This window comes from Pseudopipra pipra, chromosome 8 (genome assembly GCF_036250125.1).
Source record: "Pseudopipra pipra isolate bDixPip1 chromosome 8, bDixPip1.hap1, whole genome shotgun sequence".
NCBI classification, from domain to species: domain Eukaryota; kingdom Metazoa; phylum Chordata; class Aves; order Passeriformes; family Pipridae; genus Pseudopipra; species Pseudopipra pipra.
This window is the reverse complement of record NC_087556.1, coordinates 25,654,136-25,681,067: the sequence shown is the minus strand read 5'-3', so window position 1 is coordinate 25,681,067 and position 26,932 is coordinate 25,654,136. Positions and strand designations below refer to the sequence as shown.

Here is a 26,932-nt window from a genome sequence, read left to right as displayed (position 1 = left end):
CAACGTACTCACTTTATTTCCTTCCTCAGTATGGCAGGCCGGCAGGAGTAACTGTTATTATGACAGCTTTCTCAATTTCTTTCCCTTTTAAGTGAAGAAAAGAATGCAATAGGTGTGCCTGTAGCTTCACTCTGTGGGGTGCCCAAATGCCAAGTGACTGGTGCAAGATAAATCTGAAAGCTGAGAATTGTATCCATAGAACTGGAACCACCATCATCGTGCTCTTTAAATATCAATGAGTTATGATGAGAAATTAGCCTCAGTGTGTTCTCTCACATCATACAATGAAAGGGTGATTCTACCATCAGGATCCATGTGGGAGCAGAAAGAGCTTATTTTCCTTGTTAAATGTAATGTTCACATCTTGCTAAGAAAAGCTGACTTTTACCCAAGAGGTGCAGTCTTGAGCTGTTGTTGATAAAAAGAGAGGTTACTCACACTTCTGACAACTTCTGACAACTACAATTACATTTAAATTCCAGGACCAGGAATGTTGCTGAGGAGCAGGTGACAGCTCTGGGTGCCTGCTGATTTATAACAAAATGAGATGTGAGGCAGCCACCAACCTGCCTCTCCTCATTAGCCCAACACCTCAGTTTCTAAGAGAGAAAACCTACAGGCCTAGGCTGGAGTCACGTCTCACTTCAGACGTGCAGCAACTCCCACTGCTTAATTTCAGCACACCTGCAGCTGCCACCCTGGAATCGTACTTTCCAACAAAAGGAGTTCCAACTCAACACCCTCACCTGAACACAACCCTGAAGCCCTCATGTGCCCTCAAGTTTTCATGAGTGGTACAGAAAAACCCAAGACCAGGGGCTGGGGCTCTTACTGGGAATGAAGGTGAATACAACTCCCTACGTTTTTTGCCACTGAAGCTGAGCAGAGAAGATGGAGGGGGAGGTAAACCTGAAACCCTGCAGTCCTGACACCCCCTGAGACACAGAGACCAAGGGTCCTTCAAGGCTCTGAAGGCTCTCTTAATGGCCCAGCTCAGTGACCTATAATGGCAGGAAAAGAAGAGATGGGGACTTGTCTTTTTCTCCGTATGTGTGTGTTTGTCTGACTTAATACCTTTATACAACTCCTCTTCACAAAGAGCCATATGGAGAGGTCAAGAGGCAAGGGGTACAAGTTGCATGAGGAGAGGTTTCATCATGGTATAAGAAAGTAATTTCTTACAATCAATCACTGGAATCTTCCATTCCCTCAGGGATGTAGTGGAGTTCCCCTTAATAGAGGCATTCAAGACAGGACTGGACTGGGTGCTAGACAATCACATCTAGGCTCCCTTTCCCATGAAATTTTGGACCAGATTATCTTTTGAGATCCCTTATAGCTTGGACTGTTCTATATGTCTGTTTAAACAGCTCATCACAAAGAATCCCAGACAAAGATGGAAGACTCCTGGAATGAGGTGCCTATATTTCCAGAAGAACACAATCCCAGTTTTATCCTCCTCTCAGCGAGTACCACAGGATTTCTTTGGCATCATCCTACCCAACTGGACAATGTCAGACAAAAAAAACCAAACAACCCCACACTTAACTGCCTAACTGCCTTATGTCATACCAGGAGCCTAGGCCCAAACTCCAGGGGAGAATTTTGCCTGGTGGCAAAAAGGCAATGCCTTCATGGCTTTGGCTCTGTGCCTAGGATATTTAAAAAAAGAAAAAAAAAGAAAGACAAAGCAAAAACAAAACAAAACAAACAAACAAAAACAAACAAAAAACCAACCAAAACCCAACCAAAAAACCCCCAAACAAACAAAAAAACCAAACAAAAAAAAAAAAAAAAAAAAAAAAAAAACCACCCTTTCCCATATAGGCACAGTGTTATCTGTTTTTTGGGGTTTTTTTAATAAATTCAGCAGTGTCTTGACAAGATGGTCAGGGCTGTGACATGTACTGCATTCAATTTTCAGGTCATAACTTGCCACATCTCCCACACCGAAGGAATCTCTCCAGTCAGATCTGATACTGTCTGCCAGGTGCAACTTGGTGATACAGCAGAATGTTATCTTACACATTTTATTTATCACCTCATTCGAAGAGATAATAAGATACCCATTTTATTTTGTTCACTTCCTGCTGAAGAATAAGCCTTATGGAGGGAGAAGCCACTGATTGCCAAACTCCTTGTTTATCCAATGTTCTCAAATTTGTAATAGTGTAGCTGGGGAATTTAAATTGGTATGTTATTGAATTATTCAGTCCTTACCTCTTCCCAGCAAGCTCCAAATCATAGTTTGGCCTGTAAGGAAGAGGTCGAATTGTATCTCTCTGCATAGCTGGGTTTTTTTTCTCTTAACAATGGTGATTTGAAATATTTTAAATATCTTTCTCCCTATTCTCTAATATTTTCTCTTTTAAACAAATTACCTTTTTTTAACGATTTACTAAACAAATATTCATGCAAGAGAGTTGTGCATGTTGCACTGAAAGACATTTCAATGTCATTCTGAGAGAAACTCCATGGAGCTGGAAACTCCCTTCTGTTTCTCCCTCCAGACTGATCCATTCCCCAGAGAGGTATTGGGGTATGGAAAGGTTTGCTTCTGGGGAATTAGTTGGTTCCTTGGATAAATGAAACAAACAATAAGGCACTCAATATATTAGTATCAGAAATGCAAGATCAATTCAAGATATTCATCCCCAGCTGCTATGAATGGCAGCAATGAAAACTGTACCTTAAGTATACACTGGTAGACTCTGAGCTTTCACAGCACTCCACAAAGCTGTTTCTCATACTTTCCAATCGACAGTATTGCACCTTTTTTGTATATTCCCCTTCCCACCACACTTTGTAAGATTGTTTAAAATGGCTTCCTATATATTTTCTGGGGGGAAAAATCCATGAAAATTGGAGGATGAAGCCCCTCTCCCTTTGTATTGGGTGATATGTCTAAGTGTCAATATAGACACTACTTGTGAGACCCAGTCTGACCTGAAGCAAATTGGCTGTAACATTTACATAGTGTCCACCTTCTGACAAAGGCCACAGGTGCAACTAATCTCCCAGGGCCTGGTAATTGCACAATGTCACATGACTGCTCAGGGGGAAGTAGTACACCCACCCATGCTTGCTTAAAGCCCTGCAAAATTTCCTCCTGCCTATGCTTTACATGTTGTGAGAAGACATCAGGGTCTATGAACTTGCTATGTGGTCATGCCCACACGAACAGATTTCTTGGCTCAGCCATACTGTATTTATTTGAGGATACAAGCAAGTTTACAAGGCAGAGGAGGGTCGTAATTGGCTATAAAAATTAAGAACAGGAATGATATGCTGTGTTGACTCTACTGAGGAAGTATCCTCACTAACTCTTCGGATACTACAAAGAGAAAACAAACGGTGGTAACTGTGAGTTGTCCTTAAATCAACAAAGTAACCAGCAGCCACACAGCAAAATATCTTTCAGAAAGCCTGCTGAGCTCCCTCTCATTGAACTGTTGTTGTAATTAATTATTTCAGTTGATATGAAGAGGCAACATTGCAAAGTCTTTGGCCTTCACTTCTTCATATTTCAAGGAGAAGTTCTGTTGAGAAGAGAGGGGCTCCTTTTCTTAAAGAAGAAAGCCAGACTAGGGAATAGACTTTCTAAAACACCAGCTTGGAGGGGATAATAATTCTGTTAAGAGGACAGAATTCAAAAGGTGTTGGGTTTTTTTTAGTTGGTTGTTTTTTTAATCAACTGGATAAACAGCTTAATATTGTTTTCAAATATGTAAAAGTAAGCTAAAAAGGAGGGATTTTTAGGATAAAACAATCCTTAAAAAAGAGGCTTGAACTACAGCCACAGAACTGTAGCTCAGAAGACCTTAGAGGAAAACTTTCTAGCAGGAAGATCCAAAACACTGACTATTTTTATTTCATACCAAAACTTTAAAATTGTTTTCTATTGTTATACACAAAACAATTTTAAAATCTTTTGATCTAGACAGTGACTAAATCCATTACTTGTAGGGCACTAGCTGTTGATATTTTATTTTACTGTGTGGACTAATATACTAGACAAAATGGATTTTCAGATTCATCATTCTCATTAATTGCCAAGTTGACCACAGCTTGCTTAAAACACCAAATTATTTTTATTTTTTAATTGAAAGAAAACTAAAGAGATGAATATGAATCTGAAATATATATTTTAATCTAAGAAATGAAATTAAATTTACCGACTTGTTTACACATTCACAGTTATGAGAAGACGGATTAGATCTTCCCTTAATAGTTTCTGCTGCTGGGAGTCAAATTACATGTACTTGATTTGTTTTCAGAGTTATTTGCATTTTTAAATCTGCCTCTGAAGTAATTATTAAAATAGATTTTAAGGGTCAAACACACTTGTAAAACTTAGAGAGATGGAGGACTATGGTTTCCCACTGTAGCAGCGGCTGCATCGCTGAACACAGAGCAAGTCACTGACTTTCATCAGCACTTACTTTGTCACCGTATCTGTGGGTAAATATTACCTGCAGGTTACAGGCTAATGATAAACTTCTATTTTATCGCCTTCTCATGCATCAAATCAAAAGTGTTTCAGAGGAGTTACATACCAGAAAAATGGACATATGAAGTGAGAAAGCAAGCATTATTTGATCCATCTCCACCTATTTTGTGCCTTCATGCTGCCTCATGGAAAAATGGGCACAAAAACAAAGGACAGAGGAGTGCCAGCAGAACTAGGCTGCAGTTGGACAATTACCCTTGACAGCACAGCGCCCCTTTGGATAGCCTCCTCACAACTGTAGAGCATGACTGCAGCCTCTCTAGACACTTATTCTAGGAGCTCTTAACAGCTCTTTTCTGGTGAGCAGCTAAGAGATCAAATGGTAAATGCCACTGGCATGATCCCATAACACATCTAGGAGAGAAGGCATGGCACAGTAGTGTGGGAAGGTGTGGGAACCAGATCTGGCTTCTAGAGAAAAAGAGAGGAGAACAACTGCAACAATCTTATGAATATGCAAAAGACCTGATGGATCTTCTTAAGCATATAGGACTTATAGCCTAAAAGACACTTCATTCTTGCATTGGCCAAGCCTAACAGAAGGACATGGCCGACCTCCAGTTCCCACTCAACTGTGGCAGTACTCCTGTTTCCAGACATGCAGGAATGTATTACTCCAGCCTCTCAGAAGATTTCACCTGGGGATTTCCCACAGCACTGCTGACATGCTCTGACAGCACTGCCCATTGTCTCAGTATCAGCTGTAACTGCAGTGAAGCTGCATGATCCCGAGTCAGAGTGACAGTTCTTTTACGGCTCTTACTAAGCCAAGATGTGGCTGAGCACAATTGGTACCTCGGTTATGTTAAGAAAATGCTTCAACTGAACAAAGCACTGCTCCATGGTTCCATTTTAGGACCAGATTTTAACCAACACTTCAGGCCAGCCTTATGAGCAGTGAAGAAAAGCATCCCAAGTGGCCTGGAATGCAAAGGCAACTTTGCATAAAGGAGAAGCCTGAACTTTGCATTGCTCCATTTCCATTTGACCAACAAGCTGCAGATCATTTTCCTTGTCCTTCTCCTGAGCAGAAGAGAGCAGCTGAGATGTGCACACAGATGCACTAGTTTGAAGGAGCAGGAGCAAAAATCCTCCTGGCCTGCTATTGCTGTATTGGACCAGGGGAGTGTAATTACCACCTCACGGTCCAATCACATGTGCCTACCTTGTATTTTGATTTCTTCTGGATGGCTATCATAAAAAGACTATAAAGCACTGGAAATAGAAGTCCAGTGCTTCAACCCAAGAGCAGATGCTCTGCACTCACTACAGACGGATCTCCTTGCAAACACATACTCAGTATGTCACATCTGGCTTCTCCCATTCACAAGCACCTCATCAGATGCCTGTTTCTTTCAAGGCTGTCTTTGTACAAACACCATATTCATGCAAAATCTTTACCTCCAGTTTAAAAGTGATATCAAACCATTTTGTGACATCAAATAAATTGATTGGTCTTTCTAGACAACTTCAAAATCCCTCTTACATTGAACATCTGAGTGCAGAAAACTATTTGACATTTGACTACCTCCTTCATACAGTAAGGACTTGACACTATGAAAGGAGTGTATTTACAGTAGCTTTGTTCTTGCAAATGTCACCCAAGAATCAGCAGCAGCACAGCAGCAAAACACCGGGTGCCTGCCATACATTCTGTTAACGAGTGGATGGAAAGGTTGCACTGGGAAGCAGAGCAGTAGGACATTATTTGATTACACTCTCAGTAAATCTTTTGGTAAAGACTTGCACTAGCCTTTCAAAGGAAATTGTCAAATACAGAGGCACACTATTTTAGCTATACAGTTCTTATAGCTGGGATGTGAGACTGACTAGTTTAGAAAGCTTCAACAATAACTGCAGAAATTGAGAATCCAGGTCAGAACACACACACACATCTGACAGATTAACACATGTACTTGGTTTGAGCGGCAAGGTTTGGACAGCGGGGAGGGGGCTACAGGGGTAGCTTCCATGAAAAGCTGCTAGAAGCTGTCCAACAGAGCAAATGCAGCCAGCTCCAAGATGGACCCACTGCTGGCCCAAGTCAAACCCATCAGTGATGGTGGTAGCACCTCTGAGATAACACGTCTAAGAAGTGACTAAAAAAATCCAACCAGCAGCTTCAGCCAGAGAGGAATGAGAGAATACATGAGAGAAATACCCCTGTAAACACCAAGGTCAGTAAAGAAGTGGGAGAACATGCCCCAGGTTCCAGAGCAGAGATTCCCCTGCAGTCCATGCTGAAGACCACAGTGAGGCAGGCTGACCCCTCAATCCATGGAAGGAGAAGAGTTTGTGTAGGTGGAACCTGTGACCCCATGAGGGACCCACACTGGGGGTAGTCTGTTACTGAAGTCTATTTCCTGCATCCCAAGGAAAGGAACCACACTGGAGCAGTTCATGAAGAACTATAGCCTATGGGAAGGACCCACTTTGCAAAAGTTTGTGAAGGACTGACTTCTGTGGGAGGGAGCCCACACTGGAGTGGGAGAAGAGTGAGAGGAGTCCTTCCACTGAGGAGGAAGGAGCAGCAGAGACAATGTGTGATTAACTGACCACAGCCCCTATGTCCCACCCCCCTCTGCTGTTGGGGTGGAGGATGTAGAGAAAATTGTGAGTGAAGCTGACCGCGGGAAGAGTGGAGGGATGGTAGAAAGATGGTTTAAGATTCAGTTTTTATTTCTCATTACCCTACTCTGATTTGATAGGTAATAAATTCAATTAATTTTCCCAAGTCAAGTCTGTTTTGCTTGTGTCAGTAATTGCTGAGTGATCTCTCCCTGCCCTTATCTCAAACCACAGGCCTTTCACTATATTTTCTGTCCCCTGTCCAGCTGAGGAAAGGAGGGATACAGTAACTTTGGTGGACACATGGCATCTAGCCAGGGTCAACCCACCACAAGGAGAAAAATCTTAGTGGCTATTCGGCATGTTTTTGCTTTCCAGAGTCTAGGAATGACAGAAACATAAGAGAGGAAAGATGGAAGCTTGGCAAGTTTTAAGCTTTCTAAAATTTTTAACTTAATCATCCAGTCTATGTTGCAGCTTTGGGCTGTAGCAGGGACTACTGCACCAGAATTGCAGCACACAACTCCTTAGCCACAGCACTTTACTATTACATTACACCTGCCCCACTCAGCACCTTTCAAGGTAGATGAGTGTTATGTAAGAGCAAGCTTGCTAAGGACAAAGTAACAGACTTAAGTGATGTCTCACTAACAGAAGGCACTGCAAAGTGACTTAAAAGTGGCACAGAGAAGTTTGTCATCCGTTGCTGCTCCCTGATCTCCAGATAACTGAGTTCAGTTTGCAAGCAGAATGAGCACCCCACAATGCTCAACAGGCAGCTGTTACGGGCCAACTCAGCCTGAGTGCTCCATCCTCAGAGACAACTCAGCAATCAGAGCCTGCAAATCAATATATTTTTAGAACACCTCCATATGTCATGTCAAATCTCTAATTCTTTTCCCAACTTCATCACTTCACCACACCCATCCTGATCACTGTAACACTCAACTCCTTTTAGTGAGCTTCCTTTGGAGTCACTGGGTGGCTTTTGAGCACACTTAAACCTTCAAAGTGAGAACAGCGAAGCACACTATAATTTCTACATCATCTCTGAAAGTGCACAGTTCTAGACAATATCCCCTTCAACTCCTAGCTCATAATCATTGAAACACAAAATCAATTGCTCACCTTTTGATCCAGACTATAGGCCAAGATCCACTCCTCCTGCCTGGGGTGGAAGAGCAAGCTCTGGATATAGAAGTTCAAACGGTACTTCTGGTAGGTAGCCCCTTCATCAGAGCTGATGAGGATGCTGCTCTCAACCTCTGGATCGCTAAGAAGCATGATCTAAATAGAAAAATGGAGGCAAAAGAGTGTTAATGGAAAAGTGAAATTAACTGAACATCATTTAAAAGTAAGGTCATACAGCACTAACTACTACTAGATGTATGGAGAACAGCACTCAACAGTGTAACAGGCCATAGAATTTCCAAATAGGGTGCTTTTTTAGTGTTTTGGTTTCATTTTATTTGCTGATTCACTTGCTGATCTATTTAGTGATTTCCTTTTTTCATTTTAATTTTATTCAGATAAATTCAGAAAGGTCAGCAAGAATGAAAAAATGTTATGTTGGTATAAAAGCTGAACTTGGTTGGATATAGCAACCTCAGGTAGCCACGACAGGTTTTCCTGACCCTTGTCAGTCTACTACCTCTCTTACCAATTGTGGAATCCTCTCTCTAAAAGTAAACAGAGCACTCCTGAGATTTAAGGATCATTATTTGGCAGTTTGCAGAGCTATGAATGAGAGCATCACTTCACTGGAAACACAAAATGCTTACCTGGATCAGCTGCTGCCATCTGAAAATGTGCATATGCACAAACATTGATACACGATGTCATATATCATGCTTCCAATTTGTACAGGAAGAGGTATTCACTCTCTCAGTGAAAACATAATTTTCCCCAAGCACGAGAATGTGTATGACCTCAATTTGTACAGGGAAGAAAACACTTCTGAGCCTCTAATTTTAATTAGAAAATTATTACCAGTATTTTAAAATGGGTTGATTCCACACTATCAGATGGCATGCTCTACATAAATGTTATCAAGAAAATGTTGTGGAAACATTAACACCACCTTATTAACATCTGGAGAAAATGACTCCACATTAAAGCAAATGCCAGGACCATAAAATAAAGGCAAACAGTGGGAAATAAATTACAGCTGTTCTAAACTCAGCATGTTATTGATACAGCAGATGAATCAAATATAGAAACTGTCTATCAGCGGGCAAACAGATCCAGGAATGGCCTTTTTTAGCTCACTGCAGAATGATCAGCTAGCTGAGATCTGCTGCAGTTTTGTTACACTGACGTGTCCACGACAACTTTTATTATCCAGATTCACAGAGCTCCAGCTTCAAGATTACAATAGGGAAACACATTGATTTTGACAGCAAAAATCAGTTACAAGGAATGGTAAGACCCTTGGTATGTTAGACCTTGATCAAGCAAAAAATTTCAGTGCTTGTTTAATCTTAAGCAGCTCATTAACTCCATGAAGTCATCAAGGGAAAGTGAATATAACATAAATGGTGTCTGATCCTTTCCACTAAGAAATAAAAAGCTGAACTAGAACAGAATGTTTTCCCAGGGTGAAGCCATCTGTATGAATCCAGCTTGAGCTCAAAGCTCCTTCAACATCCCTCACATATACCACTTAATCAGTCCCAAAAATCAATCTCCACCCATTCCCACAGGAAGCCACAGCACAGATCCTAAAGGAGTGCATTTTCATTGTGTTCTAGTGCACGGTCTGGGGAATGAGAAATGTTCCCATATGCAACTAACTCCCTGGAAACTGGCCTTGAGAATAGATCTCAAAGGTCTCCACCTAGAAGGAAGCTTTGGTACATTTCTTCTTTCTAATCAGATCAAGATATCTATTTTATTTGGCTCCAAAAAATAATGATTTAACCACTATTTCCAAGATATTTTTTTCTGTCATTGGTAACCTAGACTTCAGAGATATTTCATCTACCCGTGTTCATCTAAAGCATATTGTCTGTGCCAGAGAACTGTAACAGAGTTCAGTAAAAACCACTTGTTTCTACAGAATGGAAGAAGGATGTAAAGCTGCCCACTTAATAAAATAATCCAGAAAGATCTTACATTTAAAATGAAGGAATAAAAATATTTTCCACCTGATGTCATAGAGGGTTACAATGTTAATAATGCTGTATATTAAAAGGTCACTGTTGGAGTACTGCTCTCAAATAGGGAGCACAAGAGAGCTAACAGTACACAAACAAACGCACTGCCCTTTCACAAATGATCTGCAACACTTTGGTGTTCAAGGAATGAGTCATATGAGATGCAAAAGGCAGCATTTCCACCAAATGATTCACAAAACTGGACAATTTTTTTTCTGGATGCATAACAGTGGTTGCAAGATCAGATAAAACCATCAAGCTAGGAAAGGTGGAAGAATCTAACGGTCACGTGTAGTGGTGACATCACATAAGTCACCTCCTGTCCCTTTGCCTACTTCCTATATCAACTCTCCATTCTTCAAATGAACATACACAACACATCTTTTGTCATCTATTCTCCTAGGCAAGGCTGATCCTGCACAGAGCAGGATGGAAGAAACAGGAGGCTCAGTCAAGAGTGGGGAAAAAAAAGGCCACCACCAGCCATGCAGCTAGGACTGGCACACAGGTTTGTTACATGGCAAGCAGGAGAAGAAGAGTGAGAGACTCTGGGCCTCATTTTGATTTTTGGTTTTGTACTTTTTCTCCTGGAAGCTATCGGGAGGAGGGAACTTTTGGCAGGGGAAATAGCACGACATTTGTCAAAGGCCTGAAACCACCACTTCTCATTATGGGGCCAGGATGAAGAATCTACCCCAGTAGTGATTTAGATTAATCACTTTTCATTAAGAGACAATAAACAAACTCCAGTCAAAATGAGCATTTCTGCCAGCACCCTGTGTTGCCATTTATAATTGCCATAAGGAAGAGCAAAGGAGTACCAGAGAGTTGTCAAATGTAATTTATAGGGTTTTAAGATCTAATAATTTTCTATAAAATTAAATTAAATGGCAATCTTTACTTAAAAGGAAATTACATTTCACCTTGCTACATTCTAGATTTTATATATATATATATACACGTGCATATATAAAATATTCTTTTCAGTTGCTATCTTCTCTAGTTTAAGTGGAGAGGGGGAGGGGAGGCAGGATTGGTGACTGCTAAGGGTAAGTCCTTGAAAACATACTTGAGATAAGGTAGTTTATGCTACGTACTTTTTCCTGACCTCCAAAATGCAGTGAACAATGAATGGCAAGCACCAGACCGAACAAAACAGGCTGAAAATCAGATTGAACTTCAGAGAGTTTCTTGGGAATGGATGCAGAGGAAGAGATCTGTCTGGGACATGGTGCACCTCCTTTAAAGGAGCTTTGAGGACAATCATGACACATATAGAGCTGTTCTGGATGAACCCCAGTTGGGCAGAACACCAGACACCAGCGGGAAAAGCACACAGAAGGAAGATGATACAGAGAGGCCACCCTGCAACATTAACTACAATGTATGGGCTGAGATATTCAGTAGATGATTAGGAAACATATCCAGGTCTGAACACTTCAAGGAGATTTAACCCAGGAAACAAACAGCACAAGCTGCAGGCACAAAGTACAAGGAGGGGAGGTGTGATACCTATATCTGCCATGATGTATTTGGTACACAAACCACAGTAAGAGTCACTCATATTTGTTGGAGAGCATATAGGACCCTTAAAGCAGCTTTGAACAAATGCAGAAGTAGAGAGGAAGGAAAATGATACCATATTACAGCACAAATGTACAAAGAAGTTATGCCCTCCAATGGGGCTAATATAATAAAAACTAGGGTAGGACTTGTAACTAAGAATCTGAGTTTCTGCTACTCTGATTAAAATTCCAGATGTGTCACTGGGTTAATGCAAACACTTCCCTCAGTATTGCTTTCACACAGGCTATGTGCAGGTGGATGAGTTAAGATGGTGACACATTCCTCTCCCTCTGCTCCAAGCTAGCCAGGCACAAGACAACTGTGTTCTGGAATACTGAACTGTACCAGTAATGAACTAGCACACTTCTCACAGGCACAATGCTACAGCATGCCCAGACTCTACTGGCATGGAGCTACGGGTAGCCTGAGCTCGTATTTGCCTGAATCTGTCTACTACAGTTATGCCAAGGACTCCCCCACAGCTTGGCGCTCAGTCCTTCCCTCAGTACCCTTCATGGCTTTGCCCTCATGTCAGCAGGCACGCTTGGCACATTACATTATCCTTCCTCTTCTGCACCTGAGGCACAAGAACACACACACACACATTCCCCGTGTTATTACCTGCATCCATAGCATCACATTCAAAAGCTTTATCACCACTCTTGCTCCCTGGCTCTGTGTCATTCAAACACAATAGAAATCTGTCTTGTACACAGCTGAATTTGTTAATAAACCACCACTGGATAAAAACACTAAAACAACATGCCATATAAAGAGCATTTTTATTAATATTAGTTCTCAATGAACATAAACTTTCACTGTAAATTACCAAAGGATATCTCTCTAAATCAGCACAGAGCAGTTTTATGGGTACAATATCTGTAGAAGTAGTACCACTCAGTTACATTAGCAGGAAGGATCCCAGTAAATGAATAAAGAAGCCAGGTTCAAATATATGTCTTTTGTTCCAAGAAATAAGTAGACAGTATTAAACCATTCTGTACTGCCTCCTGATTCTACCTTCACTTTAATGCATTTTCAGAGGTCCCAGTCACATTCTCATTTGCCTATATAAAGTGCTCTTCTAAAAAGAAATAAACAAAACGCTTAAAAAAAAAAAAAAAAGAAAAACAAACAAACTAACAAACAAAAAAGAGATAAAAAACCCCTACAAACCATGCAAGCCTCCATACCCACAAAAGAAATCCAGCTCCTTAGTAAAGTATTAATATTTGCTCTGTAGTGCTGCATTATCCTCTCCTGCAACTGAAAAGGGTGTTCTGCCACAAACACTGCTGCAAAGACAGAAATTTAAGGTTTCATGTTTACAGCTTCATAGGGATTTCCTATGAATGATTTCCTAAACTGAATATGCTCAGTTTACAAGTGAAAAGGCTTATTTTGGAGGTTTTTGGCCTCTTCTCACTGGTCCCTCAACTCAGAAACACTTTAAATCCTTCCTAACAACAGGTCATATCTACATCATCAACAAGAAAACACAAATCTGATTTAAAAAAAAAAAAGAAAAAAAGGGTTTTTTTTTATTTCTTTTCCATTTTGATTTAAAATATTTAAGGGGTTGTATGGTCCCACAAGACCTACGGGACCAAGCCTACTTCCCACAAAGTTCCATAGTAGCTTTGAGTTTAAAAAGCCAAAAAGTTTCAACAATTTATGCTGAAATGTCAATGCAAATGGAAGATTTTTTTGCTTTGTTTGGATTTATTATGTCCTTTCCTCCTTTTGAAACTGAAAAACTAAAATCCAATGACATTTAAAGGCTTAAAGATACAAAAATCATTTTCTTCCTTCAAAACATCAGCCCATCACAAATATGTTCAATATGAATAGTTTGGAAATCTCTTACGGGAAAAGTAATTTTTTACCACTGAAGCATTTTAGATTAAATGTTTGACCATCTGAAATTTCTCACTGGCAAATAGTTGTTTATTCATTCTCCTCCCATTCTTTTCCTCTCCAACATCATGACTGCAATTTACTTGCCCTGCAGGCTAAAGGATGCCCTCGAAGGTAGGAACACAACCCAAACCTTTTAGAATACATATGAAGTCCTTCTCTGCTGTTCCCATGGAGGACAGGTGCAACTCATTGCAAAGAAAGTCTCTTCCTTTTTTACTTCTTTCCTCACCATGTGTCAGTTCAATTAAAAAAACTTCAGTTTAATTAAACCAGCCCAAACCCCTCTGAGACAAAAAAGTGCTGGTGCCACAAGTAATAGTCTACTTACCAGCAAAAGTAACACCCGTATAAATCAGCTAAGCTAAAGATAGCTTTGAGTTATTTGCACTAGCTTAGAAAAAACACCTTAACTTTATACACTTTCAGAGATAATGTTCAGCAATGGCTAAATACCTGCTTACTGCCCTGTAGATATACTGATCTCTGCAATAATCAGGGGAAAAGGAAAGCAATCTGTTTTCTGGTCACCAAGCATATCAGTCAGACAGGAAAAAATGGGATGTGGCAGTGATAAAAATCTGCTCTAGAGAGAAATCCCATGTATTTACATACATGCAAAGCAACTCACTCCATTATTTAGTGATCAGCTGTGACAAGAGGGACATCTGCTCTCTGGAAAGCCAAACAAGACATCCATGAAGAGGGCAACAAACAGCTTTCACATAATTACTTACTTTGTGACCCAAAAGGAAAACGTTCATTGCAACCCCTTGTGTTACAGAGTAGCCTAGATTTGGGGCTCCTTCTTCCTTCATATGGCTCAAAAATTTCCTTAATGTTAAGGATAACCTGTGGGCATCAGTCAAGCAGTAAAGGTGCACCGAGCTTTCATGAGAGATAAATTGTCTGGACCTACCCCATTTCAACTTCTTGTAACTTTGCTTCTTATTGCCCAAAATTTAACATTAATGGCAAATTTAATTAATGAATATAGCACCAGATCACCAACTCTCAGAACCATAGCACTGTAATCTTAAAGGATGAAGTGCACTGCGCTCACTTTATAAGGGTTTATGAAGCATGTGTTATAAAAGTACCTCAACCATAAGGCTTTTATACCTTGGCACTCACTTCAATACAATCCCATAAAATCCAAGCAATCTTTAAGTGTTAAAGGTGACTTTCACTACTGTATTTATTATTGGATAATGAAAAATGACTCAGACATCCATAGAAACTGAGCAATGATATAAGAGTTTCCTGAGAATTTTGCACTGGGTCTATACTATATGTACCATGACCAAAGAACCAAATAGCTCTCTCAAGACTTTTCAGACACTTCATGCTAACCTCTCTCCAGAACTTCCTTCCCATCAGGACTTCTTTGTAATTACGAACCAATCTGTAGAATCCCATTGCTTGTCACTGAACTTTACAGATGTCAACAGCTGTTTCTGTAAGCATTCAGCTCCTGTGAAAGACTTCCTCCATAGACTCCTCCAGCTGTGCTGGAGACTGACAGCTCTCTAGTCCACTAAACTGGTTTGAGAAGACAGCATGGATCTGTGGCACCAAGTCAGGGGGACCCCATCTGTGGGTTCCCCACCTTTGCAGCACTAAGAGAGAATGATCAGAGCACATCATGCAGTTCAAGTTACATGCAGGTCTTATATCTCTGTAGAATGTTTTGCCTTTTGTAGAGGGTACATGAAAGAAGAGAACCACAAACAGGAACAAACTAACAAGCTATAAAATGAAAACTTTTTTTTAACCCAAAACAGCAGGGTCTACTGGTGATACTTCAAAACAAAAATGAGCACCACCTTGCCATCTCTGAGGAGATGCACATCAGCCCACCATGCTTGTTTACAGGGAATAATACTGGTTAAGCTTTTGTTGACCTCTATTGTCTCTCATATCCAATCATATCCAGATACTAATTACAATTAATTGTTCCGATTTGTACAAAATTACAAGAGGCTCTTGGCACTGCAGCCACACCTGCCATAAATTGCCATACCAAAACAAAACACTTCACAGAATTCCAAGCTCACACACCCCATTCCCCATTGAGAGATCACTTCATTTAATCACCACCTCCAGCAGCTGCGTGAGAGCACAGATGCACCTTGCAGGATGCCCTGAGGATCAGGAGCAAATCAGGGCTAAATTGGATATAAAGCAAAAGCTTTTCAAGGAAAACCACTCTGCAATCCTTACTGGCTGGTGGGAAATGAAAATACATCGTGGCTATAAAACTGGGAAAAGAACACAGATACTCTAAAGCTGCCATCCTAACCTGCTCGCGATGCCAAATCCCAGGCTGGATCCAGTTTGCATGCCAACATACTAGAGGCAACAAAGCAGAACATCTTATATTTGTTTTGCTGCTAAGCAGGTCAGAACAACATATCTCCCCTCTTTCTCTTGTCTTTTTGGCACTGGACACATGTACTTTTCACTTTTAATTACAGGGCACAGCAAGCATTTGCTTGTTGAATTTCAGGTGCCAGTGGGGATGGAAGCCATCCAAAAAGCATGTGTTTGACCTGGCAAAGAGTGACTGATTGGCAACAGCCACATGCTTGGTTGTAAAACCTTTCATTGTCACAGCAAAGCAGCATTTACCCAAGGTTACTCCAGCCCATTATACTCTTGTTACTGTTGCACATTCTCCAACTCCCCACAGATCATCAGAGCAAAGTCCTCTGCCACAGTAATCCCACCTTCCTAAGGTGCTGTGTGCTGTTCAGCTATTTTGCCAAGGACTTTTCTGTGTCACAGCATGTTCGTGCACAGTCCTCCTCCTCCAGGAGATGCCAAATGGGTTACAACCATCACCACTTATGGCTGGTTTTCATATATCCAGTTTGACCAGCAATTCTATGACTGGGCCTAGAAGTAGGAGCCTCAGCTGGTGACCTTAGGCACCAACCAGTGCTTTCACATAAATTTAAAGCTTCTGATCTGTGTTACTATATTGTTCTGGAGTCTGGTATTTCTACATAGCATAGTTCTGCATGATGCCTTTTTAGTCTTCTTTATTCTACACAGGAAAACCGTCGCTGTTACTACATCTGACACATTGTTTTGGGGCCACCATCTTTTTTTTAGTGGCAAGGAAGAGCTCTGGTCCCAAACTGTGCTCACAGAAAGAGAAAAGCAGCATTCACTGCTATAATTATACGTTATTTGAGTAAATGCATGGTTGTGCTGTTCTCCATAGAACTACAAAGTAATTTTCACCATTATGGTAACTTACCGTGTAAGCAGAAATAGTTACAGAAAATAATGTTATCAGTAAGGAGAGGCTGTGTGCACCACAGCTGCTGGAACTGAGAACACCATTTATATACAAACACTCTTCAGATTATAGGTCTCACTTGGGAGAACACTTTACATGTGGGTATAAGTTTACTCACAGTAGTTGTCCCATTACAGAAAACAAAAAGATGTGCATGGATAGTTACTCATGGGATAAACTTTTTCAGCCTGTATACAGCAGTCTATTTCATTTGAGGACAGTAGAGTGTTTCATGGCTCTATAGAAAAATAAAAATTGTGTTATGTGTTTCTCTTGTGGCCATTAAACCTGAATACAATTTTAAATGCATCATTGCTTCTCCTTTGCTTACACACTTTATTTTTCTGCTTTTTAGTCAGATTGCAGAGTGTACATAGACAACAGTCAGCTTTATCACTGTTCACATCCAGATGCTTATGATCTATCTCAATTTACTTACCTGGCATCTATTACTCATGTCTCTCACTGTCCCTAATGTAATTCTCTTCCTAACATCCCCCCCACTGGAGGAAGTTAAGACGATAGGAGAAGGTCTATCCTCAGCATGCAAGGCTGAGGCCCCCAAAAATTAAAGTTACAAAACATGATGGCATTTCAGTGCTCTGCATGGTAGCACTCAGCTCTGAGCTGTCCAGCAAGCTCTGCATGCTAAGTCAGGTGCCAGAAATTCCAATATCGGAAGATATTCAGGACCTAGGAATGGGATTCACATCTACCAGCTCACTGGCTTTGACATTTCCTATTACTTTTAATAATTATCTCCCAATGACACAGTCCTTGCAGGTTTATGGTGGTAGTCTTGTCTGCAATTACACACTGTGAAGGTGAGTGACTGTCCCAGCAGCTGTGAACTACAGCTGCTACATCCTGTTCCAACAGGATCACTGACACCTCGCAGTCTTGGGAAAATCATGTCTTTTCCTTTCTGTGTTCTTCCATGTGTGTACATGAGCCCTGGCCACTGCAGTGTCCCGAAGAACTAGTGTAAGAGGAAACAGAATTGGAAGAGAGAACAAAAAGGTTTTATCTGCAACATAACACCGACATTTTGTTTTAAGAATCAATTGGCAAAAGTCAGAAAATTGCCAAGCCTACTCCATCTTTCCACCCATATCTGGATCCTGAGCACTACCTTCCTTGCCTCTACTCCTTTCCCACTCACATCTCTGAGTACAGCTGCTTCATGAGTTTTGTTGCTTTCTTGCAGTCATTTTTAGGGATCGTGTTGGTCTGCCATGGGATAATTCCAAGGGAGGCAAAAGATGTCAGATAAGTTTTCTTGTCATAAAAAGGACAACCTTATTTGTTGCAACAGATAATTATAATATTGTACAGCCTGTTGGAACAGGCAGCACCAATCTCTCCTCAGAGACATAAGGACTGGTCTAAGTGTTGATTCCCCAGATTTATAAGAAAACTACAGCCTGAGTTTTCCCTAACTGCATCTGAGCACCACTTAGAAAATCCTTATCAGTTCTTTTGTAGTCCAGCAACATCTGTCTGGATACAATGAATAAAAGCATTTTAGGATGGATAGGGTCAAGGGCAATGAACTCCGACTAATGCAAAAAGAAGCCTCAAGCACTCCAAGACATGCTGAAATACCTGTCTAAGATCTAGCCCAGCCAAGGCCTATTCTGAAGAAAAATTGATTCTAACACAGTTACAGAAGGGTTTCCAGGTTTGACAGTGCTGCTCGGGATAAAATATTTTACACAGAATTGATCACACTAGAGTTGACATTAGAGTTACTGCATTTATACTATAAGAGGCAGATGTGCATATACGGCAGAAATCAAGACTGTGGCCAGCATGTGCTGAAATTCTATATTCTTCACCTTGTAAAAAAAAATGAAATAAAAAGATATTTTGCAATTATTATTGTGTTTGAGGGCTGGGGCTGGTGGGAGTGGGGGACAATTTTCCTTTAAGAGGAATGTCTTGGTGAACCAGCTCTTACCACTAAAGATCAAGGTCAGAGAATTATATGGTCTTCAAAAGAACCCACCTACCCCTTTTCCAAGAGCTGCTCTCCACCCATTCTATTATTTTTCCTCCTTTTTAATAACAGGACATTGACTCACCATTATTGATTGATTATCCTACTGTCTATCCTGATGTCCCTCCTCGCTAATTCAAAACTACCTCATTTTTCATACTTCATAAATTAATATATTAGTGGAGCTACAGCAGTAAATGAGACCGCCATGTTTCACAGAGAAGTAAGGAGGATGGAGAAAGGAAAAAGGTCTCATAAAACTGCCCTACATTGGGACCTGCAGCTGTGTCCACCCTGCTGACAGTCTGGGTGGTAAATACAGGCAGCCCTGTATTTAAGGCAGTGCATCTTGACAGGCTCTCTTTTCCCTCTAAACAAGGCAGCTCACACAGGTCCACTCTGCCCATTTCATAAAAGCAATGGCCATGCTTCGTGACAAAATTATTTTAGTTGATATTATAACTTCTGATCTGTCCTGATCTGGCTAAATTAGAGCAAACTACCTCTGTTTTTCTGACAGCCAGCTCTGAGAGAGAAGCCTACATCTGAACGTGGATGTGACCTCCTCAGTTTTACCCCATCTCTTCTCTTTACAATCCCATAACATCCCTAAGGCTCCTTAGAGCCTTGACTCCAGCAATAAAAGGTGAAGCAGGCAGAGGGTACAACAGGAGAGATGTACTGAACTTTAGGAAGCCAGACAAAACAGCCCTGACACAGATGTATACTACTATCCTAGCAGGTTCATCACTCTTACCTGGTAACTGTCCTTTTACTCCAAAAATTGTTTGCAAATCTTATGAAAACAAAGTGACATATTGTCTTGGTTTTCTCCCATCTTTCCATCTCACAGTTTGGATCTCCAGTCATTCTAGTAGACAATGAAGTGCTATGAGACCCTCCTCCACCAATTTTAGGGTTTGTTTTTTGCTTTTTTTAGGACAATAGGCTTGGGAATTGTATCTTTGAAGTGGTAGCTACCTACATTTACCATCCACAAACAACACCAAACAAACATTGCTCACCCACTCACTTCTTACAAACAAAGCAACCTCAGGGAAGTGTGCATGCTAAATAAGTCAAAGGATTTGAAGTCTGGTTTGCCTTTCCTAAAATCTCTGCCTGCTTTCATTCAAGTGGCCAATTTTCTTTTTTCCAAAACCACAGACAGAATCTAAGCAGGAATTTCAGGACCACAGTTCCAGTCCTTGACAGATAAATGATGTAGCAAGTGTCTGAGTCTTTTTTTCCTTATTCTACTTATACATCTGGTGTCTACATGCTTACTTTTATCAACTAAACTTGCAAGCTCTGGGAAGACTAAAATGACATTTTTTAAGAAAACATTTTTCATGAAGCCAACTTTGATGGCCCTCTTTTTTTTACCCTGCATTAGATTTCCATTCCCTTTACATACGTACCTCAGCACTAACAAAAAATACATTAAACGAGTTCAGAAACCTATGAAAAATGCAAATAAATACTCTTGGAGTATATAAGTACAGAGATACAAAATGCAGACACATTAAGTACACAAAGACAACCCTAATTCTGGAGTTTTGTAATATATGAACTTTTTTCCTTCACGAACACTGAAATGATGACTTTTAATGTAGATGGCTTTAAGATGGCTATCTGTTTCTGTTTATACCTATCTCTCTTCTAATTCTCTACCCTTCACCCCCATTAAACAATGCCATATGGAAGCATTTTGTTAATTATCTCAATTGCATTTATTTTTAGGAACAGCTGATGAGCAGTGGGCGAAGTTCAGTGGGTCTGGGGTTTTTTTTCTGTGTTTCTTTTTTAATGCATCTGCTTCTTCAGAGAATGAACTAAAAAAAACACCATAAATCTCCATTTTTCACATTCATGCATACCAGGGGACAACCTTCCTTGGAGTGGAAGAATCCCATAAGAAAGGGAAAAACTTCCATTGGGGATTTCTCATAAGCTTGGGTCCCAATTCTGTGTTGTCTGTGCTGACAAAAGGTCATATCCCAGACCACAGATCTTACTCTGTTTATCTCTATGATTTATGTTAAGTCAGAAGTAGTAAAATTAAAACCTGCAAGCAAACAGATAGTAGTTTGTTCTTTCTCGAGGGACAGGAGCCTACAGGTCAGGTTAGGTTCCAGTGGGGCATCTGGCATGCCAGACCCCATAGTCTCCGACTGCAAGAGGGCAAAGGACTCTCTCACAGGAGCCTCTTGACTACAAAGATTCACAACCCCAAAATACAGAAATAATAATAATTAAAAAAAACACAAAAGACACAACAGAAAAAAAAAAAAAAAGGATGAACACAAAAAAAACCACAAATTTCGGCATACTGACAAAATATCCTATATTTAAGAGTATTCTAATAACACTCATATTATGCCTTTACATGTCAATGTTTTCCATTCATTGATCTTGAACCATGTTAGAAAGTCAGCTGGCATCAGGAAACTATATTTCTTATGTAGGAAAGGTCAGAGAAACCTACTCTGAAAACATGACTTTTCTGAATTCAGAAGAGACAACAGAAAACACTTCAAAAGGAGAAATTCCTAAAGTTCTCTTCTCCAAGTATAAGAACACATCTGTAACTCAGGAGATTTCTTTCACACAGTTGCAGGTCACAGTTCTGCGAACATTTACAAAAACTATCTCTTTTCACAGGTGCCAAATTCAAGCTGAATTAGTTGGACAAATAGCGAGAATCCCATACACAAGAGCTCACAAGACTACACCTTGTAGACAAAACAGGTCATGTCACATATCCTCTCACTCTTCCATGGGTATTGCGGGGGATCTTGAGAAAATCATCTTTGCAACACCAGTAAGTGAAGAAAAATATTACTTCTTCATTCACATTTTACTCCTCTATTTAAATTGTCAGTTCTGGAGACTGACAGTGACTGTCCCTTGAAGTGTATTTATGAGATGGAACACACTGAGATGTTACCCAGATCACAGTCACATTTGTACTATCCACTGGTATAACCACAGCAAGCAAATCTGAGCTCCACTAACCCAGGAACTCTGTTTCATAGCTACAGCCTTTCCTATCTGCCCCCATCGACTCCAGACTGGGTGGCATGGATTTTGGAGTGCTAAGAAGCACAGGAACACCATAATGCAGCTCAACAGGTCCAGAGAAGGGCTTCACATAGAGACCCATTTGCAGCTCAGGTAATTTAGTCCTTGTTAATGGCAGCTGCAAAACCAAGAGCTATTTAGTGACTGTATTCCCTTAGACTGAAGGGAAAGATTAGGGATAAAAGACTGTAGAAACAACTAGTTCCATCACTCCCCCCTGTGGCTCTAACTCAGCCCCATTGCCTTTGAGTTATAAATACATTCTCTGAGATCACATCAGCAAGTGCCAGTTTGCAGCAAATACTGTTTATCACAGTGTCAGCACAATGAGGAAAAAGGGTCCAAAGAAACCTTCCATCTGCCAAATGGCTTTAGGATACTCCAGAGCTCAGTTCCTCATCAATAGCTTGAGATGCAATCTTAGGAAAAAGCGGCAGATGACTAATGGGAGCTGTTGCTAAGGATGGCAGCTCAGTTCAGGTTGGATTAGCAAGCATCAGGTACGTGCTAGAATATCTGCCTCATCAACCTATCACACATTTGATGAGTAAGGAAAAAAAATGCTGTGGAATTCCCTTTGGGATCTCACGAACTAAGAAAAGAAGGCAAAACCAAAATTAGTTTGAACCATGGTTATGCCTTGAGGCTCCAATCACAGATCAGGAATTCCTTTTGGAGATACATGAGGCCAGGACAGTGTTTGCTCTGTTACTCCTCAAGTGAGCAAGAAGAAACAAAGAGGAGCTCAAAGCGGCTTATGCTCATTTTGTGATCTGCAACTTCTGTAAGAGGTGGTGTCACTCCCAATGTTTTAGCTGGTCACCAGTCAGGTCGACGCAATCCTCTGCAATTTCAATATTACAGTTACAATTACCTTCTTTCTTCATTAACCTGAACAGCAATGCAGCATTGCTCTCTGCCAGCTCATAAACGGCTGCAGCACTTCACCCCCAAAAGCTGCACAGAAACAAACAAATCTAATCATATTTATCTTCCAGAGCTCCTGACTCTCCAAATACCTTTAAACATTTCTCCTTCTGACAGGCCAAGTTCAGAGGCAGAATGAGGTATGAGAGGTGTGGCATGACTTTGGCTTTTATAGTTTCAGTGATTTGTACTGCCCCTCCATTTTGATTCTATGACAACTAAGAAACTAGTCTGCAAAACCATTTTCTCAGAGCTCTTTAACTGAGCACCACAACCTTATTTCTGATTTATGCTGTTTGCAACTACTGTTCAAACCACTTATCTAGAAGTTCTATCTATAAATAAACCCTCTAACACTTCAGTTCTGGTATAAGCAAAAAATGGGGGGAGTCCTCATTTCATTCACTGCCCCTGCGTGGTGTTTCTGTTCAGTCAGTCAGCATAAAAGACTAAAAAACTCTTAATTCTTCAAGTTATCACTTGCAACAGTGTTTGTAACAGCTCAGGAGAAAAGCTAAAGACAACTGCATGCAAATGAATTGCAAAGCAAACCCATGAAGGAACGTATTTCTAGGACATCAGAACTGTTACCTCAGCTCTTAACTGCAATCAGGACCTCCCATTTTTCCACATCTCATCTCAGCAATACTATATACAGGAAAGTGGGGTTTGGGTTGATTTTGTCAGACTTGTCATTCTCTCCCTTTTTCCTCTCTTTCTTTTAAATGCTTTTTAACTCCATTCACTCAACTTCCACAGTATTCCCAAGGGCAGACATAAAAGTTTTGTAGTGAAAATGGGTTTTCAACTAAACAACATCTTCACCAAAAATAAGCACTATTCACAGAATATTTCATGGAAAAAAGTAATACATAAAATCTATGGTTTAAGATCAATTCCTTGAGATTCAAAAATGCACCTCAGTGCCTGAAGAAGCAGTGCTTTGGATGTATGGGACTTTGGTTCTCATCTTTCTGCACCCTTTGGAAGGACTTTACATCCCTCCATGAGACATCAATTTTAAAATGAATCCTGTTATTGGCAACCAAGAAGAAAGCAAATATTCTCAGGACAAGGCATCTTACCCAACAGACCAACTGATGAAAAAAATAGGGAATCACAGCACTGTGGCTCCAGTGTCATTTTGAAGTGCAGGGAGTCAGGCAAAGAACCACAATCTTAATTATTTGTGGAAATTATTCCATTTTCTAACAGAATTTTTCCAACAACCATAAAAAAAAAAAAAAGAGAGAGAGAGAATTGGGATAGAAAGAAAACGGAAATTTAAAAAGCCAAAAGAAATGTTCTTATTAAAATAGAAGAGATTTTTTCCCTTAGTAATAAACAATTCTCATTCCCAGATTGCTGTGAAAATCTGCCTCTAGTAAAATGTAAAGAATGCCCAAAATATAGCATTAAATTAAAGGTCAGCAGGGAACCAAGATCTCTGCCCAGCAGAGAGTAAGCAATCTTTTGTCATATCCCCAAAGACAGACAAAAGGCTACAGGGTACAAAAGCCAAAGCTATGTGTTTTGCAAGTCTCAGCTTTTCAGAGCACTCAACCATCTGCCCTAAAATCCCATTCATCTGTAAGGAAGGGGTGCTGCAAACAAATATTTAAGTTTCTCCTTTCTAAGTTCACTACAGAATTGCAACCCCTTTGGCAACTGGACAAAGTAGGTGTTTCTCATGTGGTCTCTCTCTCAGGCAAACAACTGGGTGAGTAGATGCACTGAAGGAGAAGATGTGCCCTGGAATATGCTCTGCCTATTAGAGCATCTTCATGGTGTTGGAAGTGTCAACATGGAGGGACCTGGCTTCTCACCAGGGCTCAAAATGGTAACTCAAGAAAGCCACAGTCCCCAGGACTTCAGCTGTCTGACTGACCTGATCCAAACACAAGTCCCTACTGTGCAAGTGAAAGAAGCAACAGCCCAAGCATCTGCAGGAGAGTAGATAAAAGTCTGGCGGAGTCAAATTCCAGCAGCAGAGCCTGTCCACACACTTGCAAAGCGCTGTGAAACCCTGACCTTGTTAGTTCTTAGGGGAGGGGAATTAGCAGTACAACAGCTCCACAGAAAGGTGTAGTAGTCCTGGCTCACGGCAGGGAATGTTTTGACTACAATGCAGCCAAAGTCTCCAGATTCACAGTGGGTTGCAGAATGCTTAGCAGTTTCCTTACTTCAGCACCCAGTGTGCTCTCATTCAAATAATGGGTGATCTGAGATCACCAAACTTGCCTGATCACTAGCAATGATACCTGAGAAGCAAGAGGAATCATGGCTGGCAAGAAGTATTCTCAGCAACTTCCTTTGGTATTTGCATATTGTTATATTGATTTAATTACAACTGCAAATGTCAAATTACACAATGGCAAAGTACCTTTTCCAAACACCTTCTGTGATTTCCAGGAAATGGACAGCCCCTATCTCAGCTCCAAGACCAGCCCTCAGCAGGTTGAGGTAGCAGCTGGGAGTAGGCATTCTGGGACCCAGTTCTGCTGCTGCCCTGCACCACATGAATACAGAGCCAAAGCCACCTCATCTCAGTCTTTGCTACACAGCTCTGTGCGTTGGTTATCTTTGTGCATGAGGAGCGTTGATATCACCCAGCTGCAACATGTAAAACCCAGGAACAGCCATAGCCTGACCTCCAAGTGGCAAGCACTGGCAGAGCCAAGAGGTGCCCAGAGAGAAGCAAAGCTGCTCTGGATTTATCACTGTCATAGTCATAGAGGTTTTGTTTCTTCACCTCTTCCCCTCTCAGCTGCCTCTTTCGCTTTCAGGCACAAAGACACAATCAGTGATTTTGCCGACTGATAAACATTAGCAACTGATGTGTTTCCCTGAGGAGCAAAGGACAGGACTGAGAGACCAGCTGCTTTCAGGCTGCTCCAGCATTTTCCAGTCTGCTGTGTCAGGAAAGACATTTCAATACTTGGCAAGACTCCAAACACAGACAGGTAATACTCAACACCCAGATGGGGATCTCCAGTTAGGGCTGGGAGGTACGTTCTGAACACACTGTGAAGGTGATACAGCACTGGAACAGGTTGCCCAGAGAGTTTCGTTCTTTGGAGATATTCAAAAGTCAGCTGAACACAATTCTGAGTAATATGCTCTAGGGGACCCTGCTGCAGCAGGGAATTGGACTAGAATGAATCTCCAGTGGTCCCTTCCAACCTGACCCATTGTGATTCTGAGTAACTTATAAGGAAGCCTAAAGAGAATATGCAGTGATAAAATTGACTAAATAGATAAACCAAACTTAAACAAGAGATTTTAGCTTAAAAGAGGAAAGCCTTGAACACATGAAGCTAACAGAGGATTTGATTCTGCCATCAATGTTACATCAGATGCTCAGACATTAACTGTTGGCAACAGAATAAAACCGAAGAGAATGAAATACTTTAAGGCCTAAATATCCATCAGGCCATCAAGTCTGACCTCTGCATGTAGCAAGTATTTCAGAATTTCCCCAAATCATTCCTACATTGAACTTGATTTTTTTTTCAGAAAGGAATCCATTCTGAAAGAAAAGGATGTGGGAGTGCAATAATTCAGGAGAGTAAGGCATGCATCAGGTGTGGCTTTCTTGGGGCAAATGACAAAGGCTCCCAGAACATGGATTATAACCATGCCTCACCCAGCTGCTCAGCCTCTTCGTTTAAACTCTGGCCCTGTATTGCAACAGATGATGTTGGTGTTGAGAAATCAGCGTCCCACCGTGACCTGACAGCACTGAGCAGAGAAATAAGGCAGAGATTGCCACAAAAATGAAAATATTCCCACCAAACCTAAAAAAAAATATAAAAATCAGAAACAAAAAGCTTTTCTTTTAAAAGAAGAAAGCAAAATGCCAGTGTCTCCCTGCCTCATAACTGAGCCCAGGGTTATGC

At 40.8% G+C, this 26,932-nt stretch overlaps 1 protein-coding gene across 1 annotated transcript in view; it reads right to left on the bottom strand.

The window, feature by feature from the left end:
• Window positions 1–26,932, bottom strand: part of SORCS3 (sortilin related VPS10 domain containing receptor 3) — a 286,940-nt gene that overhangs the window by 125,701 nt on the left and 134,307 nt on the right. The window contains exon 4 of the mRNA XM_064663258.1: window positions 8,207–8,365. Within this exon, the coding sequence (XP_064519328.1) occupies window positions 8,207–8,365 (159 nt within the window). The remainder of the gene's footprint in view (window positions 1–8,206; window positions 8,366–26,932) is intronic.